The 19,010-nt window shown below is 41.8% G+C and overlaps 1 protein-coding gene, 1 long non-coding RNA gene and 1 pseudogene across 6 annotated transcripts in view; 2 read left to right on the top strand and 1 right to left on the bottom strand.

Moving 5' to 3' along the window:
• The window catches only part of LOC107981924, a 38,305-nt gene that overhangs the window by 7,766 nt on the left and 11,529 nt on the right, over positions 1-19,010 (bottom strand). For 2 of the 5 annotated variants that reach the window (XR_004226565.2, XR_004345178.1), the window contains exon 1: positions 9,254-9,464. The exons of 2 other annotated variants lie outside the window; for them this stretch is intronic. This is a non-coding gene — a long non-coding RNA (uncharacterized LOC107981924). Of the gene's footprint in view, positions 1-4,629; positions 4,834-9,253; positions 9,465-19,010 lie in introns of those variants that run through there. One more of the 5 variants, XR_004226564.2, reaches the window with a different exon arrangement.
• Positions 403-1,853, top strand: Or152PSE (odorant receptor 152 pseudogene; annotated as a pseudogene).
• The window catches only part of LOC100113853 (MAP kinase-interacting serine/threonine-protein kinase 1), a 53,539-nt gene continuing 37,972 nt past the window's right edge, over positions 3,444-19,010 (top strand). The window contains exon 1 of the mRNA XM_003423767.5: positions 3,444-3,582. Coding sequence (XP_003423815.1) covers positions 3,550-3,582 — 33 coding nt within the window. The 5' untranslated portion in view covers positions 3,444-3,549. The remainder of the gene's footprint in view (positions 3,583-19,010) is intronic.

Here is a 19,010-nt window from a genome sequence, read left to right as displayed (position 1 = left end):
GAAAATAAGTACAGGTTTTCCCGTAAAAATTTCATTTCCTATAAATCTACATGGAGAATATTTTAAGAAAAAATCTTATAGAATCTGCATACCCTGAATATTGACATGAAATACTCACACCAATGTTTATCATTTGGTACAATTTCGTAAATTTTCATTTTGAATGTATTATACTAATAACAAAAAATAAAACTATTTATACTTTATAATCAAAGACTCATCTCTGTGTATGTAACAGATGTTTCTAAATGAAAGTAAAATACTCAAATAAATATGTAACGATTATTATTATGATATTTTTAGTGTGAATTTGCATTATCTTTTCTCATTAATTTAATTTGTAAGGATCCGTTAGAAGAATCAGATTTCTGAAGTTATACATAGAATGTTTTACTTTCAGTCTACATGATGATTGCTGGTCTTGGATTTTGCCAGATACCAATGATACCGATTGTTCTTGATTTAATCATGCCGTTGAACGAGTCACGACCAAAAATTTTATTTGTTAAGGGAGAATATATAATAGATCCATTTAAACATTTTTATAAGCTTTACGTATATTTTGCGATCACTTCACTCACTACAGTGACTGTTGTTAGTGCTATTGACACAACATATACAGCATGCGTACATCAAATTCTAGCAATTTTTTCCATTATAAAGTAATTAATAAATGCAATGCATTTATACTATTATTATTTTTGCATAGGAATCCTCCGTTGTAGTCAAATGAGAAAATAATTTTTTTTGAATGCACACAAAATATATTTAAGTTTAATAATCATATAAGATTGGTTACTCGACGATCAATTTCTTAACGCGTCAGATGACATTGTATAAAAATAAGCGTACACGCAGTAATTATGAAATTACTCCATAAAAAAATCTAGATTTTTGCAAGAAGGATTCATATGTTCAAATTTTAATCGTATAACACGAATAAAAAATATAAGTTTCTATATGTATATTTATTTTCATTTTATATAGACATCGTATACACACAGCAACGATATCTTTTGATTCAAAGAATGACATTAGTTATGATATTATTGTCAAAGCCATTCATTTACACACTGCAGCTTTGCAGTTAAGTGAAATTATGTACTTTTTATCTACGTTCAAACAATTCAAGGAGCTTAGAAGTGAACTTTTTAATAAATAATTCTTTTAATTACTTGTATAGGTTCATTGATTTAATAGATTTATCATATTCATTATCGTTTCTTATCCTAACTGGTTTTACGATTGTCTTTATTAGTATTGGAACTGTCGTTGTGAGTATAGTTTGCAAATATTTTATGCCAATGCAGTCGATATATGCATGTGAATTAATATATATTTTTCAAATTTATTTATTTGCAACTTACAGGTCATGGTTCACATGGGTGCAATGTTAGATTTAATAAGACTAGCTTTGTTTGTAATTGGTTCTTTAGTGCATTTTTTGTTTATTAGTTGGCCTGGGCAACTTGTTATCGATCATAGTAATGATCTGTTTGTTTCTGTGTAAGTCGCATGTTTACATATTTAAATTGAATTTTAAAAATAAAAAAAAATTAATATTATTTCTTGATATATAGATACGCAAATGAATGGTACGTTATTTCAGCAAGAGCAAAAACTTTATTAAAAATCGTTATGCTAAGATGTATAAAACCTTGTATTTTAACTGCCGGAGGACTTTATGTAATGAGTTTAGAAAACTTTGGAGTTGTAATTATTACTCAAAACATATCATATAATTTTTAGATCATAAGTATAATGCACTTATTCTACAATGGAAAATTAAAAATTTTTTTCAGATATTAAAATCTGCTTTATCATACATTGCCGTTGTGGCATCATTTCGTTAACTCGTCAACTAAAGTTTTTAAGTAATATATACATCAGAATTATTTGTGCTGTTAAAAATAACGATTATATATTTTAATACTAATAAAACAATGTATCCATACGTACATAAAGTTTTAATTTAATTTTTACCTCATGTGCGACTTTTCTCACTCACTTCACTCGTGCCAAAAACGTCACATGAGGCAAATGATTACCTTCCACACCCGTATCGAAATGTACTATTATCCGTTAATTTTTTTTCGTGTATAAATCACTCAAAAGGCCCTACACCGTTGGCTTTTCTAGAACGTACAAGCAATCTAGTCATTTTCTCCAACACTATTATCTTTCCCCTCTTGCAAATAAATCAACCCTTTTGGCAACGGCGCATGTAAGAGTCAGCATTTTTCTCATTTGCTATTAAAATATCAATGAATAAAGAAATTAATATAGTTAATTTTTATGATAAAAAAATATTTGCGTTAATGATTTGTATTTATAATATACTGTGGCTAACGACATTCAATATTCATGAACAAAGCTTTTTTTTTAACATTAGTAATGAAGTTAAAATGTAATTTGAGTATATATTCAATAAACTTTATAATTGAAATATTAATTAATGCAGAAAAAAAATCTTTTTAAAATTCTTGAGTCGATGATGTAGTAATACTTCAATCGTAAGTATAAAAGAAATACGTTCTTGCAAATGTGTTTAAACTCTTTTCTAAATTATATTGTTATTACTGCGATCTGCGTAAATGTTTAGAAGCAATATAGTTAAGTACACTGACCAGGTAAGCAGGTTTTTTACTTTAATGTGAGGAAGTACATGAAAGTCATATGGTAAGTTTTGATTTACTAGAATTGAAAAAGTATTAAAAATTTAAATACACTGTAAGTTCGGTCTCGCACTGTTTTTGGTTAAAGTATCATAGTGTCTAGACAATTGTAAGAGTTTCTTCAACGAATATTTTCCATGTATAGTTTTAACAATAATTTAGTCGTACGTAGATATACAAGTATCACCGGCCGGCGAACAGTCGCATTCGTGGTATGCCATCTCTCTGACCCGCAGGCCGCAGGTCGTGAAACTAACACTACTACCGACAACTCGACTGTCAAGGACAGCGAACGGCAACTTAACTATACGAGGGTTGAGCCCTATACCCTATACCGTGCGTCACACCATTACACAAGAATTGAAACATTTACGCAGTATAGCTTCCCTTACGCCGAAAATTGGCAGGTATTCACAACGTGCGCAGTTTTCAATGATTTGTTGAAGAAAAACTGCACGTGAATTTGCATACCTTTACTTCAGATTGAATTGCTATTCTGAAACTCTTTATTTAGCTTGTCCTTAGTACTTATAGGCAAAAACATTTGGGAAACGAAGCAGTTGGTGCGGTATTTCCACAGATTCACTCTTCTATCCAATTACAAAACATTTAGTATATATATATATATATATATATATATATATATATATATATATATATATATATATAGTTGCGACTATATACTGCGCATGCTTCCGGCTGATTTTCGGAAGGGCGTAAGTAAAGAAGAGGGAGAGAGAGAGAGAGAGAGAAAGACAGACGCTGCGAGACTCACGTGCGGTGCAGGCGCGGGCCGCGGAGCCGTATACAGCCGCGCCGCGCTTTTAGTAAGGTTAGTACCGTCGTGTGATGTGTGCATCTCTACGCGCTTACGATGATCAGCGAAGGCATGGACGGATCGGAAAAAGTAAGTCCTTTTTATTGCTAGACATGCCATTTTTACAATATAAGCCATCGATCAGTTTATAGAAAAACCTTCAAAGTTTGAAATTCACACCTGCGGAAAGAATCCGTGAGATGTTTCTGTCATGATGTAACGTCGTGCCGAAGGAGTGTGTGTGCGTGTGTATTGCGCGAAAGGCCGAATCACAATAAGTCGCGTATAAAAGCATACTGCTCAAACGAATTTTTAGATAATGTGTCAACTTGAGAGCATCGCTGTAAGTGGGAGGCTCGCTAAGACGGATCGTTTCATTGCAAAAGTCGCTTCGCAGGCATCGCATCGGCGTTTTTACAATGTGTACTTCGGTCCACGAGGTCGCCATCTTCGATCTCGATGTTTACGTTTTGCGTTGCGGCGTCGGCGCAATCGCGATGTTTTTGTTGTCATCTCTCTCTCTCTCTCTCTCTCTCTCTCTCTCTCTCTCTCTCTCTCTCTCTCTCTCTCTCTCTCTCTCTCGTCCTTGACCGTGGTTTAAGTATTACATGCTAATTGATATCGCAATAACATTCACTATCAATCCCGATATTATGCGGACTTGAGGAATTTAATTTATGCCAATAAGATACGGTTAAGCGCAAATCCTATAACGCTTGTTACAATGCACATTTCAGTGCGGGTAATAAACTGAGGCTTTTTCACTGGCGTTTGTTTACGCCAACAACCTGTCGACTAAAAATAAAACGTATAAATATCCTAAACGAGCAAGTCCACAAGTGGGATCTTATGGAAATTCAAAGTTGCAGAATACGATGGACGTGCAACTACATGGGTTTATTTTATATTTTGCAAAAGAAAGATCGATTTTGGACGAGTGTACAAGTGTACAGTGATATGCTAATAAAATATGGCTTTCGTAGGGCAAAGGCACTAGTAGTCGGGCACTTAGTGGTCGGACATTTCAGCTGTATATTCAATTTTAAAAGACTAAACGAAAAAGTGATATCGAGAATTTGTTTAGTGGATACCGTAGCACAATTTAAAGAAGGTTATACATCGAAATAAAACACAAACCCCTCGAGTAAATGCTCTTTTTCGCTGTTTCACGGGCACAGCTTTTCCTTGGGAGAAATTCGAGAAATGCAGAAAATTCCATGGCACGCATATTTTTGTAATTCAAAGCCAAACTTCCGGCATCGATTCGTCATCGCGCCACGGTATGACCTCGCGCTGGATCGAGGAGAGCCACCGCCCCCGCGTTATAGGCAACCGCCGGGTAGACACGTTTCTTGGCTGTGTGTCGAATCGCGCACTGCGATCCCGTTGCACTCGCGCGCGCGCGCGCGCGCACACACGTGCAATAAAGAGCTTTTTTACCAATTCGTTATGTGCGCTTCGTCGCTGCTTTCATGCTATTACTTTGATATTAACATTCGAAACTGTCAGCATACAGCTGAAAGAACCGCGAAAGTGATGCAGCTCGTTACAACAAGAGTACGAGGACACGCTATAGCAAGTGCAACGAGAGAGCCGTCCTTTTTATATATTACGTACGCTTTCGGGAAATCCTAACAGCACCTCACGCGCGCTTACCTGAATCCTATTGTACCGAGGCTGTATAAACAAAGCTGCGACGGATACCTGACATATGTTGGTATGAAGTCACCCTTAACTCTTAACTCAATTATTCTACTTGTATTCTACACCCAACCGAAAACCTCACCATCTGCCCCTGGTAAGCGGGGCGAAAATAACATTTTTTAAATACTATTAATGGTATGTTAAGAAATTGTATGCACAAACTAAACTATTTTTATTTAAATTCTTTCCGTTGGTTTACAACTCATTTAACTCATACGCATTCCTCTATCTAACAGAATGCGAAAATGTAGCAATGTAGCCTTCCAGTCGACACCGAACAAGCTGCGTACACATAAATACCCTACAAACACACATATTTTCTTAGACGAAAAAAAATTCGACACCGATATTCTCCATAACGATTCTTCATTATTTTACTACGCTGCACATATAACGTATTGTTAGATCATTGAAAATATCCATGTAGAATTTTTTCGAGTAGAAAAATAGCTTTGTGTAGGGTATTTGCATGTATAGTTTGTTCGGTGAGTACATGCAACACGAGGCAAAAGTATATGTCTTCCTTGGGCGATTATACACTGCCCTTTCGAGAATAAGAGTTCTGCTTTTCCTGCTTAGAAATAGTAGGGCATACTATTTCGCGTCTAGTATTATACACTTCTATAGGCAGGTCAATTAAGCTGGGAAAGTATCACAAATAATATAATACAATGAGGATAACTAGTGATAATATGTGAATACTAAAAGACATATCTGGTGTTAAAGTCAATAGAAAGTAAACCAATTTCGAATAGTCGCGCGCGCGCGCGCGCCGATGGCAGCGCGATCTAGATACAAAGCGCGCCTAATTCAAAATTTATGAAAAATAGAACAGCATGAATGAATGACGCGAACCCGCAGTGTGCTTTATAAATATATTGCCGTCGGTGCGTGACTATCCCGTAAATTCGATTGTAAATCGCCGCACGCCGACATTATAAATAGGATGCCTCTCCGCTCTCCCCCAGCGTTCTGCGTCGTATCTATAAAAGAGCCCTACAAGCGAAGTGTGCAAGTCCGCCCGCAACTGCGCACATTTCGTCGGCTACAAGAGACAAGAGTGTGCGGGGTCTCCCGCTCCGCGGCGGAGAGCTACCCGCCACTGGTGCGGAGAAAACGAAGCGAACCCCTGTTACCATAGGCGACTCCCGGAGAAGTCCCACTCCCACTGCTTTTCGAGTATCGCCGGGTGCGGAGCGAAACTACTGCGCAGTTAGCCAGCAGCCGCGGGAGGGAGAGAGAGAGGGAGAGAGAGGGAGAGAGAGGGGGGAACGGCGGTTACGAGGCGCCAGTGCCTATATAGCCGAGCGAGTCGTTTGCCGGCGCGATTAGGCGAGGGTCGAACTTTGTCTTCCTCGCGGGCTTCGCGCGACTCCGTATACCTACACTCGGATGGTACCCATACAACCGTAGCCGTTATACCACTACATCCGAGCGCACGTCCGCAATAATGAGCTCGGTAACGACCGAAATGATTCTTTTTCGTTAACGCTCGCTTACATTACGCGTTGGACGGCGGACAAAAGGAACTCCGCTCCGAAAATTGAAATATCTACTGCGAAGGAAAAATTTACAGAGAAATCGCTATGATATTTTGCCATCAGAAGATTCATGTAAAGCGACAAATTTTATTCATACTTTTCTTTAATTAAATATCGAGTTAATGTCATTCGTGTTTTTGTCATTTTTCAACTGTAATGATCGGTTTTTATTCTGTGGTCATAGTCCTCAATTTTACTTTATTTTATTTTAAATATTGATAATTATATAGTAAAGTGTCGCACAATTGCTTCGAAGCATGCTTCTTATTATTGCAGATTTTTTAATTTAATACTGAGAACTTGTTGGGATGTTACATTTTTGAACCCCTAAAAAACTCTATAAGAGTGTTTGAGTATTTAACATTTATACTATACCAATGAGGGGTTTTCGCGTGCATTTTTACAAAGCTTTTTTAATAAGAAGCACTGAATAAAATTCACTTCGCGTAAGTAAATTACGCACCATGAATTTAATCAAGCGTATTCGCTATATTTAACGCGGAGAGCTTAATTAGGTTGCTCACTTTACATAGCCCGCATTTACTGCATTGAAATTGAGCAATCGAAGCCGAAAAATTGGCCTTTGGATGATCAATAGGAGGAATGGAGACTCGTGTTAGTGAATGAACGCAGCGAGTGCGAATCGAAGCACGCTTGCGAGGAAAGCCTTATTTGGGCCAGGGTTATCCCGCAGAGCCGGAAGCTTGCGGTTCAGCACGTAGCTGCGTCTTTCTGGATGCTTCGCGACTCACGCGGAATCTACCAACTCTGTGCAGTTTTTTCTATTTTCAGAGCGCGGAAGTCATTTGATTCGATGTTTACCTTTGCGGAGCTTCCACTTCGAAGATGACTGCTTTACCATACTCGCATTATACTCTAGCGATGTCGGTATTCCTACATTGATTGCTCTCGAGAGTGCATTAAAATTTTGTCCCGCCGGCCATCATTCATCGGCTTTGAAATATTTTAACATTCTTCAAAATTCGGCATACGAATAAAGTCATATCTCGCGCAACATTCGAGCATCAGTCTTGTTCTTTTTATAGCAGCGCATCGAACCGCGGTAGGAGTTAATAAGAACGAGGACGATAAGTGAAAAACGTAAGAAAAATTCCACTCGATAAAGCTACACAGAGAATGCGTCCGCTGTCGCAAATCACCGCGCCGTGCTTGTTACGAGAAATTCTTTAATATAATTGTTTTGCGTGCATGCAACGAGGCTGACATCGAATTGCAACTTTCAACGCGCGTATTTGCATTTTATCTTTCGAACTGGCCAGTTACGCGTCAAAGTGGCTCAATATTTCAGCGAAATTTTCCACCTTCGAGGAAATAACAAGAACTAACAACAGCAGACTTGTTCAATCTAAATCGAGGCTTACAAAGCCAATATCAAGGATAATAGGTAGAAACAAAGACTGGCGGAACTGTTGACGTTTGACGTTAAATCGGATCAGCGCATGGTCATAGATGTTGCAATCAAAATACTCGTACAACAGAAGGCTTCGTGCCGAAGCTCGAATTTCCTAGCAATTTAAAGTCTATCAATACGTCGGCGCCGTGGAAAATAGCGGTACGTTCTTTTTCGTCTTCGAGAGGTGGTGACATCTGGAAGCCAGTGATCGCACGCAGAGCCCGCCCCTGTCCCCTCGAAGCTCGCGCCTGCGCAGAGCGCATACTGCGACGTTCTTCTTCCCACGTGCCCACGCCCCACGTGTATGTAGTGCACTCTTATCGGGGGAAGAGAACTAACTATAACAGCAGTATTAAGCAGCGCGCCGCACACGAACGAAAGCTTTCGCCGTGGCTACTTTTTGCGAGCGCGTACAAAACGCGTCATCGGCTATCGGCTAATGCCGGTGCGAAAAATAGAGTAGGTGCGTGTTAGGAGTTAGGAGTTAGGAGTTAGGAGTTAGGAGTGGTATGACATTTAGATCTATGGAATCAGATCTATGTCTATTAAGCTGGAACCACCACTTTCACAGTTTCACCCAACCAAAAGAACTACTCTATATACAATTAGTCGCTAATTTGTCACGCAAGAATTCATTTCGTTGCTGAAAGATAGGCTAGGTGTCTCATTGCCCGAAATTCTTCAAAAACAACAGTAAGTTTGAAAATGTATCCTCCGACATAGGCAAGCGTCGCGGTCCGATATTTTTTGCGTAAACTCGTAAAGACCAGCAACGGTAGAAAAATAAGTAGAAAGAAGGAATCGCGCAATACCAGGCTTCTCGCACCGAAATTTTCCGCCTACAAATATATCTACTCAGCTCGAATCGATGAGCACGCGGTCGCTGCAAGCCGCACTCAACAACGTATGTACATGGCACAAGTGTCGCGTCGAGAAGCTCGAGTAGAGTCGCGTGTGCTCGGGATCACGTAGACCACATCGCACGGCGGATGAGACTGTGTTTACAAAGATAGGCGCGCTAGCTATAGGGCGGTGAAAAATAAAGAGCGTCAAGTGGAAAAACGGGAAACGGATTGCGCGGCGCGTACGCAGATATACTTACGCTGCAGAGGTATGGGAGAGAGCGACAGACACGAGGAAGTGTGAGAAACGCCGTGGGGAAGTTTCTCAGTGTAACGAAGAAGGCGATCCAAGGCCGCGGGTGTAGAGTTGAGAGGGGGGAGAGGGGAGAGCGCGGAAGCCATCCTTCGCTGTTCTATCGACGAAAATTAAAGCGACTTCTCGGAGTCGCACAGCAGCGGGGCTCTATTACTGGCAGATTGCCATGCTCGAACGATCGTTCGGAAGTCATTGTTGTTAGATGAAGTATGAACTCATGACGCGAAATTTCCCCATTATAGCGCGATATGTATCCGAGGAAAATACACAATCACAATCGCAAGCACGCATTTTGCTGACCGAGCACGTTTTTAGATTATTAGCTCGGTGCCGCAGCCGTGATAAGCTGCAAGCGCGCATGTTGGCGCATACGAGCGAAACGCTGCACAACGCTGCGGCCTTTTTTCAATGCAACAACCGTCGCCGCCCGTCGCTCCGTTTGCGTGTGGGATATTACCGACTCTTTTTCGCGCCGGCCATCCTGGCTACTCGCCTGGCAACTCTGATTTCGATGTCACTATATTGAAAAATCAAACAACAATCGAGCTGGAAATGTGCGGCGAAAACTTTCCTCTCGAGTTATCGCGCTTTAATCAGAGTCGGTCAGTGGTATTATTAAATCTCTTTATTTAGAGCGTAATCGATGTACAAGTTATTGTTTCTGCAGCCGATTCGAATCCATCGAGCTGTCTATACTTGGATAACCCTTTGAATATTGAATCGGAAAAATCTCGCGAAACCGTTGAGTTATTTCTCGCAGCATTAGACGCACAAGCTGGCTATGACGTGCAGTTCTGTGGACGAGCGAGAATTTATGGAAACTCGATCTACGCTGCAATCTCCACGCATGATACGCTACTGCTATTCTTATTTTTATTTGCGGACGATTAATAAAAACCAATGGTGATTCAGATGCATTACCAAAAAAATGCGCTCGACCGTGTCATTGCCCTTCCAGCTACTGCGATAAAAACTCCTTGATCGAAGCGGCAAACATTCTCGGAGGAACATCCAGTCGCTTGCGGAATATTAATTGATCCCCTGCACTTTACACTCGTTTACAACGATCGCAGTAGTGGTAGTAGTTAGCTAAAACTGCCTCGATAGCGCATAGCGTGCTCGATGCCTCGACGCTACAGCAACGCAGAGATCAACCTTGCGAGCGTTATTCCATCGCCGCTTGCGAAATCCGAAGCGCAAGCTTCACCTGATGCGCGGATTCAGTGCGCGCGTGTCGTCGCTCCAGTTTCGCCCCGCAGAGCTTCGATTCAAAAGCAATGGCGAAAGCTCCGCGGAGACGGCAGCTTTTAGCCTTCGACTGCGACTCTCTTGTGCAACAAAGGATCAGCTCCGGGGCTAACGCACGCGCCCGTCCCGTTCTATGTTTCCTAGGCTGATTAGCAGATTGAGGCTACGCGTATCTAGTCTGCGGGTATACGTCAGGACCTTTGCAAACTTGCAGCTTTCTGCGTCTTCTTCTCTTCTCTTGACGTAGCTTCATTTCTACAATTTTTTTCTTCTGATCAAATTATTTCATAAATTCTAGCTAATTGTGCTAAACTTATAATACCTTCTTCACACGAATCGCCAGGTAAAGTTTTCAATGAATTGCAGTAGATCGATAAGCATTATTGTACTATCAGAGCAGCGCGTGCAAGTCCCAAAAAGCAATTTGCGCGGCAAAGAAGTCCCTTAAAGCTCTTTGAGTGCAAGTCGAGAAGCGTTCTCGTTAAAACTTATTAACTGGATCGTTCAGGCCGAAGCCTTTCGACACTGGACTTACGATTTCATTGCATCATTCGACCTTGAACCTACTTAGGATATTGCGTCAGATATAACGGGGGCCGGTCACGTCTCAGAATTCATCGTCGCTCAAGCTCGAGTAACTTGTTTTTCGCTTAATCCCATTCATTTAAAACAGATCGTAAATCGCATTATGATTCATTGCTTCGGTTCGATTTATCTCTACCCCTGCTGCGCCATGCGCTGACTACTTCCTTCTTCGCCGTTTCAAAGTTTACTCATCGCAAATACCGTCTATTGACATATCGAAGCAGCCATAGACCGTTTCATAAAAGTACGAAAGCCTCAACGGCGCCTCGTGGTGTGTAATATATTCAAAGCCCCGGACCCATCGGCGGAGGCCGCCCGGGAACTCTCCTCGGGGCTATAAATACAAGCGTACACCCGAGTTATAAATGATTGTCAGAAGCAGAAATTCGTAAAGTCGTTGTCTCGTTCCGAACGCTTTAACGATCAGTGCATGCAGATATGGCCGCCTCCCTGCGTGCAAGCCGTAAATTTCGAGCGAAGGCTCGAAACTGCGTGCGCGCAAGCTGCCTCGCAATTTCGCCTGCTAGGCGTATTTTCGAGCCGCTGAGAAAGCTTCCCGCCGAGGCGCACTTATAACTCGTAAATATGTCGCTCATCAAAGGATGGACTCTGCATGGTCGCATCTGTTTGCGCAGACATTTTAATTGGTATCATTTTATCATTAAATTATGAATATGCATTTTTAGCAATTGACGATAACTTTATTCGACGTTTGCAACGACTTTTCTCCGTTCTAAAGTATGATTAATTGTTTCAGAAGCACTTTCATTATTTCAACGTGACAGGATCCGTTATGTTCATTTCGATTTGACTTTTAATCTTACATACTAAAATGTAATAGGAACATAATAGACTGAGGACTGAAAATTGTACTTTCGACTAAAATATCGTTGAATTTCAACTGAAGTATTTGGCAATGGCTGCTGCAGTAAAGCATCATTGTAATAAATATTAAAAAATGATTACACAAAAGCTCGACATTTGTGCAATTCGATGTACAAAATCCGTTTCAAAAACTTCGAGATGGACTACAAAACAGTACCAGATTCAAATTCTAGCATAGGCGTTTAGATCGGCGCTCCTTTGCGCACTGCGCGCGTATGCATGAGTCTGAATTATACGATGCAGTCGTTAGAATTGAACTAGCAGCCCTGAGAGGAGACATAGTCACAGCTGGACAATACCATCGTCTATAAACTTTAATTCGAATAATAGGGTAGGCCTAATAAATACTTCCCCCACTTAGATTTTATAAATAGAAATAATTGAGTGTAATATAAAAAGTTTGTTTCAGTCAAAGTATACGTTAAACTTTGCGATCAAATAGATGGATTTGTAAAAAAATTCTCCCGCTTTGCGAATGAACAATAAGTGATTTAGAAAAATATATAATGGTATTGTGAAGCAAACCAAACTGCAGCGTAAACGGGGTAAACCTCACTTGCATAGCAACATGATATAAAAAGGTCCCTTTTCGATATACTTTAGGTCAAGGATTTCGGTATTTGTTATATGGCAGCAACTTCAGAAAGCCGCTTAGCCCAGGTATATTGAAATGGTCATTACATGAGATGAGCAGTTGGAAAGCTTGTCCTCGAGAAAAATTACCCCAAACACTGCTTGAAAACTCGACTAGAAAAATAAGTATAACTGAAGATCAGCCAAATTGCCATCTTGGCTAAGGCAGCCGACCCTCATTTCTAACATCAAGAGGAAAGATGTTGCCCAGACAGTAAAGACAAGCCCTTATTAAAATTTATACTCCCAGCTTGAAGAAGGTTTCGTGGATTGTTCAAATTGGCCTTACTTAAGCTCTTGAACGACCCTTTGCTATGTCCTTGAAACACATCTATTGCATTCTGAATAAGATAATAAGATAACGGTAAATCCGTCTAAAGCGACACATGCTCTTACAAAATTGCCATGGTATGAATTATAACAAAGTATAATTCTACTTGTGAAATAATGTGTTTAGAGGAAGCTGTATTGCAATAGAAGCATCTTTGACGTTATTAATAACGAAACAGGTTAGAAACCTATTTTATAATATTTCTGAACCCAGTATCTGAATACCCATAAAGTTGAACTTTAAATTCGGAAAAAATTCCCGTTACAACCTAATGAAATATACAACCCTTTTTATCAAATATTTCTTTGCATCTAAGCAAAGAAAGAAAAAGCACGGTTGCATTGTTTCTTGTATACATTATTGCAATCAAGATCTGTGTGCATACGAGAGAGGCAAACAGCTATATGTTTGCCTGCCGCAAACTCAAGGACGCATCCGCTCCGTTAATAAGCGCACAATTCTTGTAATTGAATCTCGAACACAGTGACCTACATAGTACTTTTGCAGCCATATGGAGCGATCATAACAGGTGGTAAAATGCGTTAGCGGGATGATGACTAAGTTTGAAGTTTCAAGGGCTGTCATAATTGTTTCAAGCAGCCGCAAGTACCTGAATCATATTCACTTTTATCGAGGCAGGCACGTGTGGGATAATTACACGCTCGCTGCAATCAGTGGCAGCTTGCAGGTACTCCAGTCGACGAGGGCGGATGTACAGTGGCCGCAAATAGAAGCGCGGAACACACGAGCCTGCTCCCATACACAGAGACTGCGGAGAGTGTGGCGAGGGAATCCCTTGGCATTGTCCTGGGAAGCCAGTAGGCGCTCACTGCTCAGTCACTGTATACTCCTTCCATCAGCCCGCATCGTAAACGGGTTTCGCTCGGCACGTGCGCCAGGAGGAGGAAAAGTACTACGCCTGGAGAAGACGTAAAAAAGAAGAAAGAAGCGAGCCGGCCGGCGGAACCCTCGTCTCTCCCGAAGTATAGAGAGGCGCAAAAGAGAACTGCGAAGGAGTCAAGGTCACGGAGAAAGAAAACAAAAATACGCGCGGAGCGCGTGGAGGAAGAAGCGATGGCTCGTGATGCCTCTTTAGAAATTATGTGGGATGTGCCGGCCGGTGTGTGTGTGTGCGCGTGTGTGTGTGCGTGTGTGTGTTGTGGTTATCGCCGGGCCCGCATAGTAAGATCTGCGTCTTTTTTTATTATCGGCTTCTCAGAAATTAGGACGGGGACGATTATTTTCGTGCTAAAAATTCTCTCACTGTTTGCCTTTTGCTATCGGCTTCCTTTTCCCACATCCTTCGTCTGTTATTGTTGCGCAATTCTGGTCCCCGACACGTGTCAGTGCAAAATTCATGCGTGCATTCAATTTGATGCGCGATAATTTCGATGCTCGCTAAAAATGCCGGTTACGTGGATCTCGGGATAGACAGACGTTTGCGTTTGTGAATCTAAGTAGGATGCTATTCGAATTCCTTGGCGATTTGCCGACTGCATAAAAAAGAATGGCGTGCAAAAAGTGCCGCTAAAAATACCACTCGCTAGCTCCGAAATAACGATTCAGTTCAAAGTGTGCGAGTTGTCAGAATTTACGACGGTTACGACGATACTCGACTTGGCGTTTTAAAGGAGATACCTAATGGCGCAACGGTTAATGGTTATACGTAAAAATCAATAATAGTTTAATCGATGAGCTTCGTGAAAATTTCTTAGAAAGCATGAGCTAGCCATGTTTGCCAATTGCTCGTGGATTACATTTTTAGCGATATAGACGTATAAGACAATAATGGAAGAGTTTATACATACATAGTACGCGCGGCTATACACGTTTTTCGAATGCACGTCCTACCCGTGTCTGCCACTTTCTACTTATCGCGTGAGTTCATGTCTATTTTGAGTTATAGCTAACAGTCTCATTTCGTCGACTTCCACTATCGTAGATGCACTACTCTTTGCTTCCGGTAAAATCTACTCGCATTTTCGCCTCCTTTGAAACGTGACGATGGAAAAATATCGCGTCCGCTGCAAACGTGATCGGATCGCTCTCGTTGCGAGAAAAAAATGATAGGTACATCCACCCGTCCTTATCGCGACGGAGCTCACGCTGGCGCTTATCGTAGCCCTGATCGAGTCCGAAGAAATTCGAAGAAAAACAGGCTCTTCGAGCGCGCTCGTGCGCCTTTCCCCGTTTCCGCGCAGACGAAGCGTACACGGCGCGAGGCAAAAACAAAGTTGTAATTTTTATCGTCGGCAGACATCGCCTCGCACATTTCACAGCTCTGCTGATGTTATTGGCTCGGTCCCTCCTCCGCACGAGCGCCACGTGCCCGGCACTTTTGCGCAGCGTCGGCTCTGCTTATCTCCGCGAAGGCGACGAGCAGCCGCCGCTCTTTCGCCGAGGTTGAAACCCTACCTGCAGCGCGGTGCATGCGAGCTCGGCACGGGATGCGCTCGCGCACTGACTCTGTGCCTCGTCGCACGTGTGCGTCTCGTCAGCAGCATCAGCGACTTGCCAAATTAAAGCGACGGCTTGCTTTAGATGCTCGCGTCTTAGTTTCGATGACCGATGCAGGAAGTCGCGCAGGCTTCTGCATGCGGGCGCATCGACGCAGTCCCACGCACAATGTCCAGCAAAACATCATCGAGCGGGTATTACGGAAGCGTATACAGACCTATCGATTGGGCGTAAGCCGCACGTTTATTCCTGCACACGCGCGCAGTTCGGTATCACTGAACTCGTTGCACAACAATATGTCAATATATCCTGGGGTCGTCAGCTATGCGCTTGTATAGGGTGCTCGCGGCGCAGTGCGGAAACACGTGGCGACGATCTCCGCCAAAATCACCATTTTGATCGCTTAGTGTGGCACTTTGTTTTCTGCCCGACAGCTCTATAAAAACACAACGCACGATGACGTTGAACTCAACGAAACTCGATGTTGCGGCCGGGTTAACTGTGGATTCGGCAGAACCGGGTAAAACGCTCGAGATACAGAAATAACTGTATACATATAAGTATGAGATTGCTATGTCAACAGCATAATCGTTAGATCATTGCATAAAAATACAGCGCGGCGGCAATCGGAAATTTCGACATCGTTTTCAAACAGAGTATATAATATAAAGCAGTAAAGCGCGTTATCGCTGTAACAGATTTCGCGACTCAGCGATCTAAACATGATTCGGGATCAAAAATATATAATCCGCAAGCGGTCGTATTGACGCGCAATAGCCGCGTCATTTAAAGATTAGCCCTCTTACGCTCGGATGATCATGATAATAAGACCCCGATTACGGTGCGTCGCTAGATTAAAAAGTCGCGCTTCAAAACAAACTCGTGGTGGAGCGTGTTTGTTTCCATTTTTCTGCTCGAAAATAAATATCGGATCGACTCTCGAGAGCAAGACGACGAGACTGTCCATATATTATCCATCTCGGCCGCATGTGCGTCGTAGAATAGCGAGGAGCGGCGGCATCACGCTATCGGTTCTATTTTCGAAAACATTTTTTCATGCGTAGCTACGCGCGCAAACAGAGTGTCGGCTGTTCTGGTGCTCGGAATACCGAGCGCTGCTGGAATAGATTATGAGCCACGAAAACAAACGCTCCCGCACGTGCAGCGATGTGTGTGCGATCGCGCGAGATTGATGCCTAATTCTAATCTATCCTCCCGCCGTGCATTATTATTTACACTGAAGTGAAACAAAATCCTCTCTTCGAGCGGGAAAAGGCTATGCGCAGCAGCGATCGACGCTGGCGGTTATTATAACTTTCTTTGGCGCCTCGTGCACTTTCACCGCGCTGCAATAAATTCTCGCGCAAATCGGCGTAGGCTGAACGCAAGTACCACTTTAACGAGCCAACTTTTGCCCACCGACGTTGACTCCAGCGCTTTTGCAGATTGTTATCGGAGGCGCGTGCGCGAGTCCAAAGAAAATATTTGGACTTGGAAGCGCGTTCGCAGCTCTCGAAAAGTCGGCAAAGCGTCGGACGAGTTTTATCTATCAGTCGGGCGATATTATGCTCGAGGCGGAGTCGCGCCGTTACGTAAAATCGGACGTCTTGCGGTTGTGATGCTATATCGTCTGTAATTCGCGCCACATGGCCTGAACGGCCCAAGAATACTCTGCAGCAGACTGCTTGTTGTGGCGCCGCTTGAGATGAACGCGTTTGTGGACGCGATGTCGTTTCTAATCGGCCACGCGGATCTTATCTGGTTTTCGACGATGATCGTCATCATATTATGGAGGGAGACTGTTCCACGTTTTATAAAATAACGTCGACTTTCCGTGTCTATCTAATATTTGTCGGTTACACATCAAATAATACTGAATAAGGTGCTATCGATGTATGTTATGAATATTCGAACCATTAACCTTCCGAAGTTAATTGCCAATGTACTTACACGCTGTTGTCACGAGAATCTCGAAATGAGGCCACTTTTGAAACGAAGGACTATCTATGCTAAAAGATCTTCCCCGCACAACAGTAGCTGTGGAAATCCCAAAATGTTTTCGAAACCTAATTACAGAGTCAACGACTGTTGTCACTGGAGTAGGTAAAAATCCAAAAGTACAATAGCTTTTGAATATCCAGTAGTTACTACTCACGTTATTAAATGTGTGAATTGTGTTTTTATCAGCTAACGAAACACGTTGGTATTGTATAAGTATAACCGAACAATGTGCATTCCACAAAGTGCAAAGCCCGACTTGTTTATCTTGCTAGCATCAAAAAAGATGAAGCTCACTTGAGAGAGGCGACATCAGCCATAATTTTCACGTGAAATACATGATATCGTAGAATAATTTACATTCGCCTATGGTGAGACTATTAGATCGGAGTGTCAATTATAATTTTATTAATAATAATTAAAAAGCGCCTGCTTTAATTTGATAAGACTTACGTTTCATCATAATTGTAGAGATAAGAGCAATTCAAAGATAAAAATCCTTATCCGAGTTTATCATGATAAAAGTTGTAAGCCAATACAAAACACTTTGGAGGTCGAATAATATTTGTAAACTTGCTAAATGAACTACAACTATTTTGCCGTTCTACGACACGTGATACATGAAAAATTTATTTAAATCACGTAAATTTCTATTGTTTACGTTACTTTATGGAATATGGCGAATTCCTGCCCTAGAAAATTCTCATTAGCATTCTCTCTCGGAACGAGTATTGGATATTGAAACTCGTTTCATTTTTTAATTCGTCATACGCATTAAGAGGAAAACACGCGCACTCCCATTCGTTTCGCACGCGACTCGTGACTAACCGACCACGGTCAAGGTCAACGATCGAGTGTAACACGTGTGTTTGTCGTTCGCTTTCCTATAAGTATACACTGAAAAAAACACAGTCGTTTCTGCTGTAAAGTCCGGTAGTTTTAACCGTTCTGCCACCGTAACGACTGTTCAGTAAGTATATCTAATTTTTAGAATGATTCATTGATTAGATTGGTTCGAAGAAAGCAAATAATAGTTTATAAAATTATGTAATTATGTAATTGCGCACATTTCCGCTGTTTCTTTCTTAACGCGATGTTATATTCATGATTGATTTTCTATGTCCAGCTCATGTGGACGCACGTGTTTTCGAGATCCGTGCAAAATTTCGCAAGTAGGTGAAGAGCACACAGCTCACGGCATTTGATTAACATCCGACGAGCTTTAGAAAGCTTTGCGAGGTGATTGTCGATGCAAAAAAAGTTGTGAAATAAAAGCAGAAACGCCGTAAATCTCCGTGCTTTACTCTCGTGCATGCGCGCTCCAAATTACAATCGCGTCGTTTTTCTTCCCATTGCCTCGAACGCTGCTCGCGCACGTGCGCATAACAGTTTCGGTCCAAAAAAGTCAAAACATCCGCTGCTAATTAGAATGGAATTTCGTCCGAACGTATTTATACTGGATTCCGGACCGGGATAGCTAAAGTTTCTGCTGCTCGGTGTTTGTTCACCCAGTCTTGTGAAAAACAAAATTGCAGTATTGACACGAAGGATAAAGCATGTACAC

Source organism: Nasonia vitripennis (genome assembly GCF_009193385.2).
Source record: "Nasonia vitripennis strain AsymCx chromosome 1 unlocalized genomic scaffold, Nvit_psr_1.1 chr1_random0015, whole genome shotgun sequence".
Taxonomy (NCBI): Eukaryota; Metazoa; Arthropoda; class Insecta; order Hymenoptera; family Pteromalidae; genus Nasonia; species Nasonia vitripennis.
This window is presented reverse-complemented; position numbering and strand designations above follow the sequence as displayed.